We start from the raw sequence: 21067 nt of genomic DNA on the forward strand, positions 1-21067 counted from the left end.
ATCCTTAATTTCCCTTGTTAGCCATGGTTGAGCCACCTTCCCCGTTTTATTTTTACTCCAGACAGGGATGTACAATTGTTGAAGTTCATCCATGTGATCTTTAAATGTTTGCCATTGCCTATCCACCGTCAACCCTTTAAGTATCATTCGGCAGTCTATTCTAGCCAGTTCACGTCTCATACCATCGAAGTTACCCTTCCTTAAGTTCAGGACTCTAGTTTCTAAATTAACTGCGTCACTCTCCATCTTAATAAAGAATTCTACCATGGGGTCTTGCACAACAAGATTGCTAATTAGTCCTTTCTCATTACACGTCACCCAGTCTAGGATGGCCAGCCCTCTAGTTGCTTCCTCGACATACTGGTCTAGAAAACCATCCCTAATACACCCCAGGAAATCCTCCTCCGCCGCATTGCTACCAGTTTGGTTAGCCCAATCTATATGTAGATTAAAGTCGCCCATGATAACTGCTGAACCTTTATTGCTCGCATCCCTAATTTCTTGTTTGATGCTGTTCCCAACCTCACTACTACTGTTTGGTGGTACTTTCCCCCTGGAAGGATCTACTCTGGTCCAAATGGCATGGCACCAAGCACACTCAGCTGGGGTTATTCATTAAAGGGCTGCACAGTCTGTACCCCGGACCTCGTTGGGGACTTCAACCTGCGTCACTTTTTCAGTTGGGTTGAGTCCGCTGATGCGGTAAGGTGCGTATTGGACTTGTGGGGTGAGTATTCACTTTTCCTTGGTCAGGGTAGTCTTAAAAGTTTCGTTGGGTAATGTTTCACCCCTTGGTAGCGTAGGACCAGCTTGTAGAGTGGAAAAATCTTCGGTTTTTCTTCGGTTTTGTCGGGTTGGTTCCGGTTGACTGGTTGCGATGGCCCAAAACTTTCCGATAGTCATTTTGAAAGCCTGTTTGTTGTCATAGTGCTGTCCTTCTGGGTTTTAGAGATTCCTTTTGCCGATGTTTCGGGGTCCCACTTTTCGAGGCTGGTGTTAAACTTATGCAACGAGACTGCTACCTTAATAGTGTCTCTAGAAGCACCCCTAACTGCCAGAACAGGCCTTCAATTATACGAAAACAGGCTTCCTTATCTTCGTGCCGAATCAGTTCTTGGGCTTTAAACTGTTCTGTCCATTGATTTTCAAATGTCTCCTTTGTCAGTGTTTTTGGTGGGCTAGTCAGCAGTAACTCGATTAGGGTGTGATAATGTGCTATCACTGGTTTTGCATTGTTTTAGGATTGTCCAGTTTCCTGGCCATCTAGTTGGGCCCATGATTTCCATAGTGGTTGATTGGGTAATTGGCTTCTTGCATATTTTGGATGAATTCTGTAGTTTAGATAATGGCTGGTAATTTGATTATCTCTTAGGGGGTGAATTGGTGCTGCATAGTTCCCCCAGACAGTCTGGGATCCTTAATACACAAATTTGCTTCACAGAGGTTAGCCCCACCTCCTGTATTCGGTAACACTCTTCACTCTTTCGCAGCCAAAATGCTGTAGAATCTTAAAATTGATATACTCCTTCCCATAGATGTTTAGGGGATCTCAGGCTTCTGTCATTTAGGGCCATTTTGAATTCTCTTTTCAAAAAGTTCAAACACTGGGGTGGGGCAGGGTGGGGGGGGGTTCCAGGAGGTTGGCCCCCTTTTGCCTTTTTCCTTTTTAAAACTTAGATCTCCACTTGAAAAATCCAAAGCTCATTTTTAACAGTCCAAGAGGAGCTTTTCTTTAATTTTCAGGGAGAGGGACTCTTGGGAATTTTTGGGAACCCTTCATGACTCCCCAACAAGGTTTTCAGTGACACCCACGAAGGTGCCACCAAGGCCTCTCCGGTATCAGGCACCTTTGGGATTATGCATCCTTGGGACAGTCCAGATTTAATGCACAACCAAACATTTCTCCATCTTGTGTTTAGTAAATTTGGTATGATTATAAGAAAGCTCCACTGTATTATAAAATGTTTACTCTTCCTAGAATACCACAGTGAATGGCAATGGTTCCTAATGTAACCTTAAGGAATTTGTTAATGTGCGTGGAAAAGGGTAGTTGGACCTCTGGGAACTGAAGAAGTCATTCAGATCCAAGTTGTAGAACCTGCTTTTTGTGGGCATAGACGGCTGGAAATAATAATCAAAGGTTTTGACGGAAAATTCTTGCCCATACACGAATCTAGAAAACCACCTGCATTCATTTGAGCCATTTAGTTTATGGTAACTGAATAAGCTAAATTCCATTTTTATTATGGGGGATTGCAGGATTTTTGCCACTCTTTGGGGGACTGCTTAACCTGATTCCATCGCTTTTCTGTGAAAACAGCAAAGCAGTGTCCCTGTTTATCAATCATTTTATAAGGGCCTGCTGTAATGCTAGAGTTCTCAAACCTGTGATCAGCGAGCTATGTGAAGAGGAGTGCCATCGGTAGCAACAAACAGGTACTACTGCATTTCAATTTACTCAGCAGGTCAAGTGTTCTACTTTGCCTTTTAATTTTGATGGTGTGTGCAGAGTCCTTTCAATGCCCTCTACACTGGCTAGCACTAAATTTATGTATAGATTAAAACCAGTTCTAAACCTGAAGCCTGTTTGGACAGTTTACAAACCATCAGTGTAAACATTGTAGTGTTGCAGTACTTGATTTCTGCCACAAGAGTTTGCAGAATGGTTATACAGGTTAAGTGTCCGAAATCCAGAGTTCCAAAATTTGGAATGTTCCGGAATCCGGACACCGGGCCGATCCGTGGCGGGGTCGCCGGATACTGGAAGATGTTCCGAAATCCGGACACGCCCCCCCCCGCCCCCCCCACCGCCTCGTCGGCCTGACCTTGGCAGCCCGACTTCGCCCGTCGCGGCCCGACTTCGCCCCGGCGCCTCCCCCTTACCTCGGTGGGCCGACCTCGCCCCCTTACCTTGGCTGCCCAACCCCACTTGTCTCGGCCCAGGCAAAGAGGTTCCAAAATCCGGAAATATCCGGAATGGCCTCGGTCCCGAGGTTTCCGGACTTCGGACACGCAACCTACAAGTATTTTTTACGGGCATAAAATGTGTTCTCCATATATATCGGAAATTCTGTCAACCTGCAGGGGTTTTTTTTTAAAAAGCACTTGGGAACACTGTCCTTTTAAAATCTTTGCACCATGCATAGCTGTCCTGCAGGTGACCACAGAGATAGCTCTATGCCTTTGTTGCCTGTCGCGCTGGAGAGGAAAATTTCCGTTTCTACGTTTTTTATATTTGTGCTTTAATTTTTTGAACGTCAGGAGCATTTCCATCTTGAAAGTTTTTGCATTTATTAACTCGTGCTAAATGGTGCAATACATTTTTGCAGCAGGCAGTACTTGCTTTGCCCTGGCTTTTTTTGAGTTCTGAACAGGTCCTCCAACTTCAGGTTGATAGCAGCTCCAAGATTTAAGAGATGTATTTGTGTCTTGTTGTGAATCCTTCCCAGTGACTAAAGCACACAACACCGGCTTTTCTGTCTTCCATCATCACAAAGCGTGAAGCCTGCTCAAAAATTCGTACAAGAGCTCACCACAGCGGACTGATGTAACGAAAAGCAACACTGGGCTGCAAGAATATCCAAACTTGATTCCTCCAAGCACGGAGAGATGTCAATTTCTAGTTCTGTGCACAAGCTCCAGGTCAGATAGAGAATTCAATTTCGACAGGTATCATTAATAGTTTTCCAGGAAGGGCTCACTGGCAAAGTAGGTAGCATTTCGCACCTACAGGTGGGGAAAAGAAAGTTTAAAAAAAAATGTATTCCTGGAATGTGAGTGACGCTGGCAAGGCTGCATTCATTGTCCATCTCTAGTTTCCTTGAGAAGATAGTGGTATGTTGCCGTGAACTCTGATGTCCATGCAGTGATGGTGCTCCCCATATGGATTTTGGTAGGGAATTCCAGGATTTTGACACAGCAGCAATGAAAGAAAGGTGATATATGCCCAGAATGGTGTGTGACTTGGAGGGGAACTTGGAGGTGATGGTGTTCCCATGATATTCCTGCTCTTGTCCATCTCGATCGTAGAGGTTGCAGATAAGGGAGGTTCTGTCAAAGTAACCTTAGTGAGTTGCTACAGTGCGTCCTGTAGCTAGTGCATACTTCAGCCATAGTGTGCTGGTGGAGCGGATGGATATTGAGTCCATTGGCGGGGCCACCAATCAGGTGAATCACGCTGTCCTGGATGGTGTTGAGCTCCTTGAGTGTTGTTGCAACTGCACAACCCATCAGGGCGAGTGGAGTCACATTCCTGACTTGAGCATTATAGACAATGGAGAAGTTCTGATGGGAGGCGAGCCATTTGTCGCGGAGTACCCAGCCTATGCCCTGCTTTCGTAGCCACGGTGTTGATGCGGCTGGTCTAGTTCAGCTTCTGGTCAGTGGTGACCCCAAGATGTCGATGGTGGGCAACCCTGCAATGCTGGTGCTGTTGAAGGTCAAGCGGCGATGCTTGGGCTTTCTCTTGTTCAAGATGGTCATTCCCCAGCACATGGCATGAATGTTACCTGCCATTTGTCAGCCTAAGGTTGGATGTTATCCAAGTCCTGCTGTAAGCCAGCATGGGCTGCTTCATTATAAGATTTGAATGGAATAATCTGTAAACAGCCAGACTCCTGATGTTATGATGCAGGGTAGATCATTGATGAAGCAGCTGAAGATGTTTAGGCAAAGGAGACTTTCATGAGAAACTCCTACAGTGATGCTCTGTAGCTGTGATAACTGACCGTCGGCAACCACAACCATCTTCCTTTGTGTTGGGTATGGCTTCAGCCACTGGAGGGTTTGACCCCCATTGGTCCCATACTTGTTTGAATGCTGCTTTAATGTGGAGGGCAGCTACTCTCACTCCTCTTCTGGCAGTCATCTTGTGTGCCGGTGTGGATCAGGTCTGTGCTGAGGTCTGGAGCTATGAGGGTGGTGGAGGCAGATTCAATTGTGGCTTTCAAAAGCGAATTGGATAAGTACCTGAAGGAAAACATTTTGCAGGGCAGGGCGTGGGACTAGCTGAAGTGCTCTTGCAGAGAGCCGGCACGGACTCAACAGGCCGAATGGCCTCCTTCTGTGCTGTAACCATTCTCTGATTCTTCTATGTGGTTCTGGTGGAACACAAGTTGAGCATTGGTGAGTAGGTGTTGCTTATTGATGGGGTGGAGTTTGATAAGGTAGTAATTGGCTGGGTTAAATTTCTCCTTTTGTTGTGGATAGAACATACCAATCCACATTATTGGACAGATGCCAGTGTCAATGCTGGAGCTGAAGTAGCAAAGCACGGAGCTGCACTGGAGCAGCTTGCCTCGGAGCAGCCAGCTCTGGTGCGTAGATCTTCAGCATTTGAGGTCCAACTTGGCTCTGACACCAATCTACGTTGATACCAACACTTGAGACTCAGCAGGAAGAAACAATCCAGTCTTATTGACCACAACATGCTCCCTTTGATGCATATAGCTGATGTATAATTGAATCCTTGCTCTGTGTCACTGGGTCTCCTTTTCACAGCTCCCCCCCCCCCCCCTCCCCCCCAAAGTCGACTCTTGATGCAGCTATCTTTCTCCCCCGCCTCCAGGCACTGGTTCCAATACCAGTTGGTTCAGAGAGACTTCAGTATCGCCCTATAAATTTGCACTGCTCTGACCCAGTTTTCTGAAGCCAATAGTTTTTATGATTTTGAAGTTGATTGCGATATGGAGGAGAGTTTCACCCATTTGGGGCTCCAGGTAAGGCGTGCTGGGTCACAGACTTTCTTTGCTGCTGACAGAATGTTTCCTTGATGCAAAGTATCAAATTGCCTACTAATTAGAAATCCAATTCGATCTCGTAAGGATTCTGTTATCGATCAGGTATGTGTGTGTAGATCAGGTCTTGGCGGATTTTCAGTTGTCACCATCAACTTAACACCTCTGTTCAAAAGGGAATAAACCAGGTAACTATAGACCAGTCAGTCCAGCATTGGTAATGGCTAAGTTGCTTGAGGCTATACTACAAAATAAAATCACTACTTGCCTAGAAAGGCGTGGGTTAATTAAGGACATACGGCATGGATTTGTAAAAGGCAAGTTGTGTCTGACAAATGTAATGGAGTCCTTGGAAGAAATCTTGGGAGTGTAGTGATAAAGGAAACGTAGTGGGTTTGTGTATATGGATTTTCAAAGGGCATTTGATAAAGGGCCATGTGGAAGACTTGTTGATAAAATGAATGTTTGTGGTATTAGAGGCTGTAGCAACCTAGATGGGAAGGTAGTTGAATAGAAAGCAGAGTACTGGTTAATAGATTTTTTTGAACGAGGCGGATGTAAACAGTGATATTCACCAGTGAGCAATGTTGGGACCATTGCTCTTCCCAGTATATATAAATGATCTGGACTTGGGTATAGGGGGCACAATGCCAATATTTGCTGATGACGCTAAAGTAGAGTGTGTGGATAACTATGAAGAGGGCAGTCTGTGACCTCAGAAGGACATGAACAGGTTAGTAGATTGGGCAGGTAGAGGTCAGGCGAAATTTCATGCAAAGAAATGTGAACAGCAAGGAGAAGAAATCTACACTAAATGTTAAAACTTTAAAGGGAGAAGAGAAGCAGAGACAGATGGCGGTTCAGCTACATAAATCATTAAAAGAGGACAAGTTAATAAATCTCCAACGTTGTGCATAGGTTGCTCTCAAGCATGTGTACTTCCAGATAGGAATTGGAGGATCTTGCAGGTAGTATTGATGGGAGGCATAAATGATTAGTACTGCCACTTGGCTTAACTTTTGCAGCCAAAGTCTTTACCACATACCTGTCACTGGAGGTGTTTTTATTTGTTGAAGCAGTATATCTATTTTTACTTGGATAACTGTCTGGTACAAATAAGTTCATATACATCAACCAAAGGGATGGTTAAACAGGCCCTGATCCTCTTGGAAATAATCAGGTATGTGTTGAATCAGAAGTCGCGGTGGCTTTGCGTGATGGAACAGTCTTAAAAGAATAGTGTCGCTCAATAATTTGAATTCTCTTTACCCCCATGGGATGAAGACGATCTGCTTGTATGTGGAGGTTGAACTTAATTGAAACAATGAAGGAAGACTCTCCTCACAGTGGGTTATTCAACATTTTCCCTCATTAAATCACCATGTTTATGTACTTCACATGTACATAACAGCAGACTTAATTCTTACAAGCTTTTAATTACAAGCTTACAAATTAAAATCTGAGGCACGCTGCTTCCCTATTTCAGTTACCCTTTTGATTTAAGGAACCTCTAGATTGTTACCCTATATTCAAAATACACAGGAAGTTGTGACTTATATGCCAGAGATGGCAGTGTCTGCCAACAATGGTAAATGGTATGATCAGTCCTGGAGGAAATTCATGTGTATAAGTTGGCCGCATGTAGTCTACAGCTCATCAAGGAGATGCATTCTGTAGATACGGCAGATGGGTTGTTATGCAATTGCACTTTTTAAAAATGGTTGTGTTAATAACTTTTATAATGAATAGTTTTTAAAAAAAACTTTGAGTATCTTAGTATTGCAAACCAAGTCAGTGAAGTTACACATTGGAGCCCTAGTACATAGGGCTATTCAGTGAAGCGGCACCCGTTTAATTCACCCCACTACACTGAGTTCCCAATCTCAGCCAAAGTGCTGTCAGGTATCAAATGGAGGTCCTATAGGGAAGGGGAAAATCAGAATGAGTCATTACAGGGCCATGCCACTCACTGCCCAACAGCTGGCTGAAGAGCACCATTGGCAAAGACCTGAGAGCAGCTTGCCTGCTTACCCTCTTGAAACCAAGATGTGCATAGCCCAGAAAGATTAAGGGGGACTGGGAAGAAAATGAAAAAGCAATTTATGCCCTCACTAAAAAGGGAAAAATAAATGTTAGTTTGACAAATCTTAGAATTGCTGTAGAATGTCTGTCTAACAGTTTTGTGTGTAGTGATAGTGATGATGATGATGATGTCATTAACCCTGTGTTTCTTTTTTCCAATCATTTCACTGTGTTGTTGGCTTTCTTAGCCCTTGCCATCTCTGCAGCCCTCTGCACAGCCTATCCAGTATTCTGCGACCTCTTGCCCCCAAGTTCTCCTGCCAGTCTCGCCTCCCCAGCAGTACACTATGGTACATGTTATCAGTTTTGTATGTTTAGTTCTGCCTGTATATGTCAGTAGTTTTGCATGCTTGTCTGTGCTACCCTCATGTCTTTTACAGAAGTAGTATTAAGGTTGGACATATAAAGGATACCATTGGATCACAAGGGAGTACTTGGGGAATATATAACAGCTCTTGGCATCTGCTCCCAGTGACAAACGGAAGCACGAGGGTGCAGGAATATTGGACTTTGCCCACGGAAGCATGTTTTTCATTGTTTGTTTTCGATGGGAAACAAGAAGTACCCATGCAAACTGCCTCTGCAGTCGAATCAATTCCTGCCCTCAACATGGGGAAAAAGTTTACACATGAAAATTCAAATATCATCTACCCTTACAAACTGTCTAACAGGATGTATGCACCAGCTGAGATACACTATTAATATGTGTTGCAGAAGGAATTTGCTGTGCTTCTTTCACCCCTCCTCCCTCCATCTGCCCTCTGTCCCAAAACGACATCCCCATTAATAATCTGTTATTCAAGTGATTGACATTATAAACTTCACATAAATAAGATCATGGGAAAAACAGCAATCTCCACTACTGAAATGAGTTTACCAGTAATTCTGACTTTATAATTCACAGACATGCTCAAATAGCAGCGTCTCACTGGATAAATGCACGGTCCAGCGTGGTACTGAGCCACACAGACAAGGAAGCTCCCAGGTTCAATTCCTGCTCTGAGCTACGTTGTTAGCTGTGGAGGTGCTAGAAATAGCTTCAATGTCCCTATGCTCGGAAAGTGACACATCAGCCCGATTTCCTGCCCTGGATCACTATCCTATTGGAAAGTGTGTGGATAGGATTGGATGTAACTGCTGCCCCACCCCCACCCACTACTCCGTCAATTGGCCTTCCAACCTACACAAAGATGATCGAGGTCCTGGACTGTAACTTAACTCGCTTCCTCAAAAGAGGAGAGATAAGGGGAGGTTTTTTTTCTTCTTTGAAGTCATTAACCCTATAAGTAGTTTTGCATGCTTGTCTTCTGTGGTGATTTTTCATTTACAGTAATGGATGGTATTTTTTTTAAACCTCAAAGTCATCGATCAAATAGTTACTCAAACGCAGAAAAATACATTTTCAGAATAAAGTCGCATGCAAAATGTTAAGCAGACTAAGTGATTTGAGCAAACAAAAGTGGTTGTGGACATCTTTCAGAATCTTTCCTCCGACATGAGTGCTCATCATTGTGGGGGGAAATGTGTAACTGTCCTGTGGGACCCTGTGGATCCATTTAATATATAGCATGCGCAAAATTGAAAAGTAAAAGTTTAGAAGTTATAATTACCTGGGGATTGACATGTTGATCGGTAATGGGACAGGCATATGCTGCTCAGAGGAAAACATTATCTATACACTCTGCATTATTGGCACATCCCAAATTAGAATTTGCAGCAATGTTTCACACTGAATTGCTGTGCTAGTACCCTGAATTCAGTAAATAACAATCAGGTGACCCACATAAAGTGGCCTGGTGATGGCAGTGTCGTTTGTTTAACATGGTCTCATTCAGTCACTGAAGTGCTTATCAGATTGTCGGATGAGTAAAAGTAAACCTGACACACCCCTCGCAGCAGTGAGATCCTTATAGGTTATTTTTACTTTTGAAACCAAATCTAAATATAAAAGGTAGGTCATGCATTGTGAAACTGTTATAATGAGCGATGTAACTATTTATACTGCACTTTTTTTGACAGACAGGTGTGCGGGGAACTGGTTTAGATATTGGCCTTTCACCAATTGCAACCTGGGTTGGGGTTCCACTCCAGCCCAGACTGATGGGATAAAAGTATCCTCTGTTTGGTTGTAAGGGTCCTACGTGACGTGATCTAAGGGCAATCTCGATCCTGCCGACACGACCAAACTGGCCCTAATTCGGTACTAAAATGCTGTCCTACTCTGACATAAGGACGGTTGTTGTGAAAAATGAATAAAATGCTGTCCTACTCTGACATAAGGACGGTTGTTGTGAAAAATGAAAAGTAGTGCAGTAGGAGGTGCTCTTCTAAAGTTGGTACTGAGGTGCAGAGCAGAGGGAGCTTTACTCTATCTAGCTGTGCTATACCTCACTTGGGAGTGCTTGATGCTGACACTGGGTGTTGTCCGCAGCACTAACATTCCTCACCTTGATGTGTACAAAGAAGCGGAAAGTAATGATGAATTTACCATGCCAGTGTGCAAGGTCATATGTAGTTTGTACTGTGAGCCCCACCATATTCTACTCATTTGCTTAACTCCAGATCATTTCTCGAGGGGTTCTATTCATTGCAAAAAGGGCACACGAAGAGTTCTTGTAGCAGCGGAAAGTATCTCTGGGAGTTGGGTCTTCAAGCATAATGTAATCGTGCATGAATGAGTCTCAAATGAAATGGGTTTGGCAGTCTTTTTTCAGATTCCACAGTACAAATTGTCGCTGATTGGCATTAATGTTGCTCCCAGAGGCCATAGTGTGCCTGGTGTGGGAATAGAAAATATAACACTCTGGTAGTAGGAAATCAGAGTGCTACTCTGAGGTTGGAGCTGAGGAATATTGTTGGAGTAAAGTTGAGGGAGGTTTCCTTTTCATCTAACCATATTAAAGCGAACATGGTCTATTCACCATTATTAACAGCCCTCACCTTGGTAAACAAAGAAAAAGTTTATTAAAACGTGTGCAACACTGTATATTCCAACGAGAATACTTGAAAGTAGTTTACAGAAAGGAAGGATCTAGTGCCCCAGTCAGCCTATGCGCCAGAGCATGCCGCTGCATCACTTACTGTTAATAGGCACCTTGTAAAGAGTGCACCTCTAGCAATCACTCATCAACTTTGGCAGCTCTAGCTGTGGTATTGGGTTCAACCCCCGACTCTACACATGGGAGGGGTGCGTCCTAACAACTGTCCTGTGGCAGTGATAGTTCTCGGGGTTGGCGTACCACAATGTTGGGACTGGTATTAACATAAGCACTGCAGTCTTTATCGAGTAACTTACTGTACAAAAAGTTGAGCACAATTGCATCCCCTCAAGGCCAGATTCAGAAGCAGGATCAAAGTTCTTTAACAGCATAATAGCGTATTTAACAGAATGAGTGGAGCACATTGACATCCATTAACAAAACTTTAGCTCCAAAACTAAATTCTGAAAACTGTTGATCTTATGGCTATAACGTAATTATGATTTATGATTTGTAGTCTCTTCTCTGTATTTATGTGTCCTTTAGTAGAATTTTTACAAGCTGTGACGCTGTTTATTCTCAAAAATAAAAGAAATTCTCTTGGGGGTTATCACAATCCCATCCTGAGCCAAAGTTGATACATGTGCACTTCCAGCAGGGCTCACTTGACCAGGAACAGGAATTGTTGCCGCTGTTTCTCCTCCCTACTCCGAGGTATATTATAGTAACACTATCTCCACTCTGGCTATGATCAATTAACTCAGCATAGACAAGTGAAGAAACCGGGCACCTTCCTGCTCTGTATGGTTCAGCTGCTTATAGATAAACTTGGCGAGCCATTGGGAGAGCTTCTGCATATCTGTTGGCCAATTTATTGAACAGCATTCTACAGCAAACGTTATCCCAGCAACCGCCTGTTGTTGCAGCAGGTATCACATAGCCCAGATTGAGGGGGGCTGTGTTCTGTTGAATTGTTACAGAATGTGAAGTGTTTCAAGTGTGGATCATTTCTCCTCATACTTTATAGCTGCCTGCAAGTCAGCCTGTTTAAAGACATTTTCCTTCATCCACATGCTCCACGCATTCAGCATATCGTCTAGCCTGCTAGGATCTGGGGAAACCACGTGCTGAGCATGCATTTGAAAATGTTGGCATGGCATTGCAGATAGGTGGTGCTGGAGGTGGTCTCCTATTCCTGCATCATATAAGGTCCCAGGACCTCCTCCCTTGCACCAATTCATTCTGCCCAGTTAAAGGTTCTCTGCTCATTGATTCAGACAATCAAAGATTGGGGTAAACTCTCCACTCCAGTAACATGGGGTTAGGTTTGATTAGACAAACTTTGGAGAAACATATTTATGATCTCATACTGGCCAGGATCTTAATAAGCACTTAATGGATTCAGATGACAGTCCTCTGTCCAGTATGTGATGGACATGCCAGCCTGTTAATTTTAATTGGCTAGCTCCTGCAATAAAATAACAGACTATGTTATAAACAAATATGTTGAGCATTGATTCACTAATATCGGTAACAGTAATTTCTACGCTATGTAATTTAACAATAGCAAAGCAGGCATGTACAGACAAAATGACTTTGGCACAAATTGGAATTTTACATTCAGCACAATGCGTCCGTTAGGCTGTGGTTATGTCGTACACCCTTCAGCACTGACCTATGCAATACAGAGCCTGCAAATGAAGCGTCTTATAGTTACGTCTTAATGGGCCCAAGTTTCGGGCCGCGCCTAGAACGGCGCAGCCCCGACCTGGACGCCCGTTTTTCGCGCCACAAAGTGCACCTAAAAAAATCTTCCAGATTCTCCGGCTCCCTGCAGGTCCTCTGACCCTCGGCGCGGCGCAGCACGAGCTGTAGAGGGCGGAGCCAGGTCCCTGCGCTGAAAACAGTGCCGGGACCTCTGCACATGCGCGCTACAGTGGGCGCGCAAGTGCAGTAGCTCCAGGCGCCCAAAACTGTGTGGGAGGGGCCCGAAGCACACAGCCCCTAGCCCTGGCCGAATGGCCTCACTGGGGCTGCGTGGATAAGGCTCCTCCCACATCCAGCTCCTGCTTCCTCCGACCCAACTCGACTCCTGCTCCCCCCCCGCCCCCGGACCCGACCCGACCCGACCCCCCGACTGGACCCGACCCGCGCTTCCCCCACCCCCGACCCGACCCGAACCGAACCGACCTCCCTCCCACCATCCCTGACCTGACCCGACCAGCGCTCCCGACCCCCCCACCCCCGGACCCGACCTCCATCCTCCTCCCCACCGCCCCCCTCCCCCCCCCCCCCCGACCCGACCCGACCCAACGTCACCTACCTGTAAATCTGGTGCTGGGGACGGGCCCTGCCCGAAGTCTTGGGCCCGGCCCATTCAGCCTCCCCCCCCCCCCCCCCACACCTTCTCCTTCCTCCCCCCCCCCCCCACACCTTCTCCTTTCCCCCCCCCCTTCTCCTTCCCCCCCCCTTCTCCTTCCCCCCCCCTTCTCCTTCCCCCCCCTTCTCCTTCCCCCCCCTTCTCCTTCCCCCCCCTTCTCTTTCCCCCCCTTCTCTTTCCCCCCCTTCTCTTCCCCCCTTCTCTTTCCCCCCTTCTCTTTCCCCCCTTCTCTTTCCCCCCTTCTCTTTCCCCCCTTCTCTTTCCCCCCTTCTCTTTCCCCCCTTCTCTTTCCCCCCTTCTCTTTCCCCCCTTCTCTTTCCCCCCCTTCTCTTTCCCCCCCTTCTCTTTCCCCCCCTTCTCTTTACCCCCCTTCTCTTCCCCCCCCTTCTCTTCCCCCCCCTTCTCTTCCCCCCCTTCTCTTCCCCCCCTTCTCTTCCCCCCCTTCTCTTCCCCCCCTTCTCTTCCCCCCCCTTCTCTTCCCCCCCCCTCTCTTCCCCCCCCCTTCTCTTTCCCCCCCCTTCTCTTTCCCCCCCCCTTCTCTTTCCCCCCCCCTCTCTTTCCCCCCCTTCTCTTTCCCCCCCCTTCTCTTTTCCCCCCCTTCTCTTCCCCCCCTTCTATTCTCTTCCCCCTCCCCCTTCTCTTCTCTTGTCCCCCCCCTCTTCTCTTCCCTTCCCCCTCCCCTCTTCTCTTCCCTTCCCCCTCCCCTCTTCTCTTCCCCCCTCTTCTCTTCCCCCTCTTCCCCCCCCTTCTCTTCTCTCCCCCCCTTCTCTTCTCTCCCCCCCTTCTCTTCTCTTCCCCCCCCTTCTCTTCTCTTCCCCCCCCTTCTCTTCTCTTCCCCCCTTCTCTTCTCTTCCCCCCCTTCTCTTCTCTTCCCCCCCTTCTCTTCTCTTCCCCCCCTTCTCTTCTCTTCCCCCCCTTCTCTTCTCTTCCCCCCCTTCTCTTCTCTTCCCCCCCTTCTCTTCTCTTCCCCCCCTTCTCTTCTCTTCCCCCCCTTCTCTTCTCTTCCCCCCCTTCTCTTCTCTTCCCCCGGGGGGTGTGTGTGACTGTGTGTGTGTGGTGGGAAGGCCGACCACACAAGGAGAGGCCGCGGAACAAAAGGAGGGGGGCCGGAGGAGAGGCACACCCCGGAGCGGCCGCGACCCCCGGAGAGGCGCGGCCCACGGAGGCGGGCCCCCGGCGGGGCGCGGCCAAGGAGGGAAAAAGGCGAGGAGAGGAAAACGGAGGAGCAAAACAGGAGGGGCGGCCCCCCGCGCGGCGACCCGCGGCACACGGCGAGCCCCCGCCCCGCCCCCTCCCCTCTTCTCTCCCCCTCCCCCGCTTCTCTCCCCCTCCCCTCTTCTCTCCCCCTCCCCTCTTCTCTCCCCCTCCCCTCTTCTCTCCCCCTCCCCTCTTCTCTCCCCCTCCCCTCTTCTCTCCCCCTCCCCTCTTCTCTCCCCCTCCCCTCTTCTCTCCCCCTCCCCTCTTCTCTCCCCCTCCCCTCTTCTCTCCCCCTCCCCTCTTCTCTCCCCCTCCCCTCTTCTCTCCCCCTCCCCTCTTCTCTCCCCCTCCCTCTTCTCTCCCCCTCCCCTCTTCTCTCCCCCTCCCCTCTTCTCTCCCCTCCCCTCTTCTCTCCCCCTCCCCTCTTCTCTCTCCCTCCCCTCTTCTCTCTCCCTCCCCTCTTCTCTCTCCCTCCCCTCTTCTCTTTCCCTCCCCTCTTCTCTTCCCCCCCCTCTTCTCTTTCCCCCCTCTTCCCTCCCCCCTCCCCTCAGTGTCTGTGTTTCTGACAGCGCCAGACAGAGAGTGAGAGACACACACACAGACAGAGAGATAGAGACACTGACAGAGACACACTGGGTGGGGGGGGGGGGAGGGATCCCAGCACGCTGTTGGAGGGCTCCCGGTGCTGCAGTCGGTAAGTAGAAAATGTTTTATTTATTGATTTAAAAAAAAATGTTCTTATTAATTTTTTTGGATTGATTTATTGGTTGATTTATTGATGTTTTTATCATTTATTATTGATGATGGCTCTTTATTTGTAAAACTGAAGTGTTTAATGTTTGTAAACTTTCCTTTAAACCCCCCCCCCCCCATTCCCTACGCCTGATTTGTAACCTACGCCTGATTTTCTAAAGTGTAGACAAGGTTTTTTCGAGCGTACAAAAATCTTCACTTACTCCATTCTAAGTTAGTTTGGAGTAAGTTTTCACTGCCGAAACTTTGAAAACAGGCGTAAGTGGCCGGACACGCCCCCTTTTGGGAAAAAAAAATTATCTTCCAAAGTGAAACTGTTCTAACTGACTAGAACTGGATCAAACTAAATGCCGAGAATTTGAATTTCTAAGATACTCCATTCTACACCAGTTGCTCCAAAAAATCAGGAGCAACTGAGGCTGAAACTTGGGCCCAATGTCTGCACCATTGTCTGCCAAAGACTTCGGGTAGAAATTAATCTTCGGCAATCGGTATCGATTCGGCCGCCCATTATACACCCCGCCCGATATTCAGTTCATTGAAGTCAGTAGAACTGAATATCAGATGGGGCATATAACGGCCGGCCGGATCGATACCACGCACTATACGCTCCCACATAAGACAAATTTTTATCCCTCTACACTGCAACGCAATATCAAATTCATGATTGCTGACACTTGCATACAATGTTTGTCACCTAAGTGTAATACACAACTTGCCTGTGTGTGACCGATTAATAAAATGCACCCAATGAATGGCTGCACTGTGTTTTCCACATTATTCGGAACAAGTAAGCCTAAGAAATGCAGCCGTGTCCAGTCGGATGTCACGGAAGACATAGCACTAATTGTTGCCAAGAGTTCAATATCATCAGCTGATGCCAGACACTTGCTAGTTTCAGCTGACACCAAGGAGGCTCCTATACCAAGTGGCACTTAAGGTGTTTTTATGCTGCTCCGTAGTGAAAATTTACCACCCCCAAATGAATATTGACACAGAGTATCATTGACGATGACTAGCACTGACTATCATCTAAACTGAGGGCAAACAATAATGGATCCCCCTGAGGAATAAACTATTAGCGTAACATTACTGTGCTCCCTTCACATAGGAATATCTCCGCTCGAGGTTTCAGCTCCATAGCTGTTAGAGTATTTTCGGATCGGGATAGTCTAAACACAGCATAAAACAAAATGTAAATATCCTCCCACTGTAAAGGAATTGGGGTGTTTACCCTGGCTATGATCCAAGAAATGATCTCTTAAATGAGACACATTCAGACTTGGCAGAATCAATAGTTGGAATGATCCCATCTACAGAGCAAACCAGAGCTCCTCAGCCAGTGGAGACCCAAGGCTCCACCTTGAAACCTGTGGGCAGCTGAGAACAGAACTTTCCGAGGGGAGGGGCAGGAGGAGGAGAAGGAAGGTAGAGATGAGCTGCCTGATGATGCACTATTGGACCAAAGCTCTCAATGCAATGACATTCAATACATGGATCATACAAAGCCTAAATGTATTAGCTCCGAGGGTCCCTGGCCTGGGAGTAGAACCATTCTTCCAAATCTCGCTGATTACACCAGGCAGCTTTTATGCAATTCCTCGTTATCATTTTCTTGTGAGCCATGATCACAAGGTTCTGGGACAACATAAGCAAATTATCAGCCTGTAACCCTATGAGCGTGCAGGGTTGGCAAAACCTTTGTCCCATCACCCAGTCGCAACCATGGTTGTATTGGATGTCAGGATGTTACTCTGCACCTCAGTAAAGCCACATGCCAGTATGGCAGGTGTCCAGTAACAGCAGGGATTCCTATGGCTAGACTTTCCCTAAAGCCCCTCATCGCCCGATTGCCGCCCAGAAAAACCATTAACGTTCTGCAACTAATGCTGGCGTAAATTTTCATAATTAAGGTAAAAAATATCGCCCGGTGAGAAAATGCATCTTGCACTAATTCTTGGCAGTTAAAGACAAAACTAGGTGAAACGGGCGGTTCTTACCGGAATGGGCAGTAAGTACTAACATTTATTCCGAGGCTGTGGTTGGGCCGAGGGAGGGGGGAAAACTTTAAAAAAAAAAAATTTCAGTTAAACAAAAAATAAAAAGTTATTAAACATTCTCAAGACACTTTTTAACGTAATCGCCATTTTAGAATTTTAAAAATAATTTTTAAAAACCTTTAACTTGCCTTTCTTTGCAGGGTACTCACCGACCGCCCTGTTCCGGCAGCTTTTCGTGGGCGGTTTCCTCGGTGGTGTGTATGGGTCCTCCGCCGAGGCAAAACTTAGATCCTGGCGGTTTTCTCGCCGGTGCACGAGGGCGGTTGATACCCGGCGATCTTAAAATGTGGGCGGAACTCTTTTTTAAATAAAGAGGAATCTTTCGCCGGGCGGGTTTTCATCAAAAAAAACAGCTGTACCGCCGAGAAATCTGCTGAAAAGTCTAGCCCATAGGCAATCTTTGGAAGTCCCAGACAAGACCTAATATTCTTGGCGTTACTTCCAACGACCCAGCGGCAGGTTTTCCTGCCATTGCACCACTATTGTCAGACATCTGATATCCTTGTTGCAGGAAAGACCATGAATCCCAGTGAAAGATTATTTCAAAATATTAGACCTAATGGCAGTATCTATCTTTGTGGCTCCAACATGTGATACAGATTGGTGCAGCTGAACCCGCCATGCCAGTAGTTTCCTAACTCGTAAAGATCGACTGTGCTTTGGACCTTATGTGGCGGTCACAGGAGAACAGCGTATTATAAGACATTCCATTATAACAGCCTTTCCCACAGTCAATCTGCTCAACCACCTCCTTGCCTCTAGCTTGAGTTGTTTTTCGATGTTAAAGGTGCTATATAAATGCAAGTTGTTGTCGTCTGTCTAACAGCACTATTGTCAGTCCAAAACATCAACAAGCAGAGGGCACTTGCGCCTATTTCCTTGTCGGCTCCTCCTCGTTGTTTGAATGATATGCATCCTCCAGATGTCCATCCCACAGGCCTTACATTTTTGGAGGGTTTGTGATAAGTTGGGGCTTCAGATCAAAATAATTTGATGGAATGGTGCTAGTCTTGTGACACGGGAGTGGAAGATGCATGCAATCTGCAGCATCATTGTAACATGTTCATGTGTGCGCTCGGCACATGGTTTCCCCACAGCCTATCAAGCTGAGCTTCACTCCTATATTGTGTGAAGGATGTAGATCATTGTGAAGAATGCAGATGAGTTTGTACATTAGGTAACTTATTGTACAGAGCTCTCGCCGGGCGATATGACGAGTACTCACTTCTCCTTTCATAAAAGCAAGCAATTAAGAAAGCAAATGGTATGTTGGCCTTTATTACAAGAGGATTTGAGTATCAGAGTAAAGACATCTTACTGCAATTAAATAGGGCCCTGGCAAGAGCAGACCTGGAGTATTGTGTACAGTTTTGGTCTCCTTCTCCAAGGAAGGATATACTTGCCATAGAGGGAGTGCAACGAAGGTTCACCAGACTGATTCCTGGGATGGGGGGGATTGTCCTATGAGGAGAGATTGAGTAGACTAGGCCTATATTCCCTAGAGTTTAGAAGAATGAGAGGTGATCTCATTGAAACATACAAAATTCCTACAGGGTTTGACAAGGTAGATGGAGGGGGGATAGTTCCCCCTGGCTGGGGAGTCGAGAACCAGGGGTCACTATCTCACAATAAGGAGTCGGCCACTTAAGACTGAGATGAGGAGAAACTTCTTCACTCAGAGGGTGGTGAATCTCTGGAATTCTCTACCCCAGAGAGCTGTGGAGGCTCAGTCGTTGAGTATATTCAAGGCTGAGATCGATAAACTTTTGGATATTAAGGGATATGGGGACAGTGCAGGAAAGTGGAGTTGAGGTAGAAGATCAGCCATGATCTTATTGAGCAGTCTCGAGGGGCCAAATGGCCTACGCCTGCTCCTATTTCTTATGTTCTATCTGCATCTTGGTTGCCTGGCAAACAAGACACACTTGCAAGGGCAACTTGCAACTTGCAAGGGCAACAAGGGCAACCCAACACTTGAACATTTATGTTTGAGGACGTTTTGGGAGGAAGAATAAGAGAACACATACACTGAACGATAGAACTTTGAAAGGAGTAGAGCGACTGCGAGGTCCAGATACACATCGATAAAAGTGAGACAAGCAATTGATAAAGCTGTCAAAACACACAACCTTCTGATGCAGTTAGATAATTGGGGGAGGACTTCGACGTAGTTCTCATGATCTGCCGTAGCTTTGGAAACGACGGGAGAATCCGCCGAAACAGCTGTTTTTAGTCGTTTACACTGGCTCTCGAGCTTCTTTCAAAGTTACGGCAGGAGTTCGGGAGAACCCCTACATAAATTCCAGGCGATTGTGTCTAGTTTTTGGCGCCCTACTTTAGGACAGATGTCGAGATCTTGGAGTAGGTGCTGAAGAGATTTGCTCAGCTGATGCCAGAGATGCGAGGCTTTAAGATATGAGAAGAGACCAGAGAAACCGGGGCTCTTTTCAACAGCTAAGAGGAGATCTGATCTGGGTGTTCAAAATCATGAAGGGTTTTGATGAGATAAATCGAGAAAAAATAATTTCCACCGGCTGGTGAATCTAACCAGAGGACAGAAATGTAAGATCGGTACCAAAAGAGCAAAGGGAGAAGTTAGGACATTTATTTTTTAAGTAGAGGGTTGTTCGAACATAGAATACCCAACCAGAAGCTGTGGTGGAAGCCGAATCCACAATGACTTCAAAAAGGGAAGTGGATAAATACTTGAAAAAGGATAATGTGGAAAGGGTAGAGGAGTGAGGTTAAGTGGATAGCTCTTGGAGAGCCAGCACAAGCTGAATGGACTCCTGTACGGCAAAATTCTATGATTCTGTAGACTACACCTTCGCTTTCATTGTCTTAAGTATTCAATTGTTCCAGCACTTAGAAAAATCAACATATAACTAAATTAAAAACTTAAATTGAAAAGAAAGACTTGCATTTATATAGCGCCTTTCATGACCACCAGATGTCTCAAAGCGCTTTGCAGCCAATGAAGTACTTTAGAAGTGCAGTCACTGTTATGTGGGGCATGTGGCAGCCAACTTGCGCACAGCAAGCTCCCACAAACAGCAATGTGATAATGACCAGATAATCTGTTTTTATTCTGTTGCTTGAGGAATAAATATTGGCCAGGACACCGGGGAGAACTCCCCTGTTCTTCTTCGAAATAGTGCCTTGGGATCTTTTACGTCCACCTGAGACGTCTCATCCGAAAGACGACACCTCCGACAGTGCAGCACTCCCTCAGCACTGCACTGGAGTGTCAGCCTAAATTTATGAGCTCAAGTTCCTGGAGTGGGAGTTGAACCCACAACTTTGACTCCGAGGCGAGTGTGCTACCCACTGAGCCACGGCGGACACGGAGATGTATGTGATTGTGTTTAACTGAATATATAAATGTGGGAACAGCAGCCTATCCCTCTGACGCGGCCTTTATTATTCATGTTTATTTGTCAATAACAATAAACTATCTGTGTCTCCACCATTGTGTGTACTTTGTGTAAAATTAAGGGGATCGGCGTAAGTTAGAGAATAGGTTTCTGTAGTCCGAGAGTTTACTTGACCAGATCTATTGTTCAATTTGTGAAGATGAAGTTTGGGTAATTCTGTTTTTGTATGCAAATTAGCCTGAAGATCTTGGCAACCAGTTCGGACACATGAGCCTCAGCCGCCAGGGTTCCACCGAAGCTCCCGAGACTACCTCTGCTGTATTTCAAGCCTCAGTGATGACCCAGCAGCCTGGCTACATCATAGCTTCACCAGGACAGTCGCTCTCTGCACCTCCCTACTCGGCATCTGGACATCCCGCAGCTCAGCAGGTGCTTCAGCCTCAGGGTTACATACAACCTCCCCAGCAGGTATTTGTTTTTGCATCACGCATATTTCTGGCATTCAGAA

At 46.4% G+C, this 21067-nt stretch overlaps 1 protein-coding gene across 9 annotated transcripts in view; it reads left to right on the plus strand.

The window, feature by feature from the left end:
* The window catches only part of LOC139240912 (R3H domain-containing protein 2), a 205813-nt gene that overhangs the window by 134811 nt on the left and 49935 nt on the right, over positions 1–21067 (plus strand). For 6 of the 9 annotated variants that reach the window (XM_070869420.1, XM_070869419.1, XM_070869421.1 and 3 more), the window contains 2 exons: positions 8006–8107; positions 20797–21027. In XM_070869420.1, coding sequence (XP_070725521.1) covers positions 8006–8107; positions 20797–21027 — 333 coding nt within the window. The remainder of the gene's footprint in view (positions 1–8005; positions 8108–20796; positions 21028–21067) is intronic. The other 3 variants (XM_070869425.1, XM_070869427.1, XM_070869428.1) reach the window with 1 other exon arrangement.

The sequence above is a fragment of the Pristiophorus japonicus genome, chromosome X (assembly GCF_044704955.1).
Source record: "Pristiophorus japonicus isolate sPriJap1 chromosome X, sPriJap1.hap1, whole genome shotgun sequence".
In the NCBI taxonomy this organism is placed as follows: domain Eukaryota; kingdom Metazoa; phylum Chordata; class Chondrichthyes; family Pristiophoridae; genus Pristiophorus; species Pristiophorus japonicus.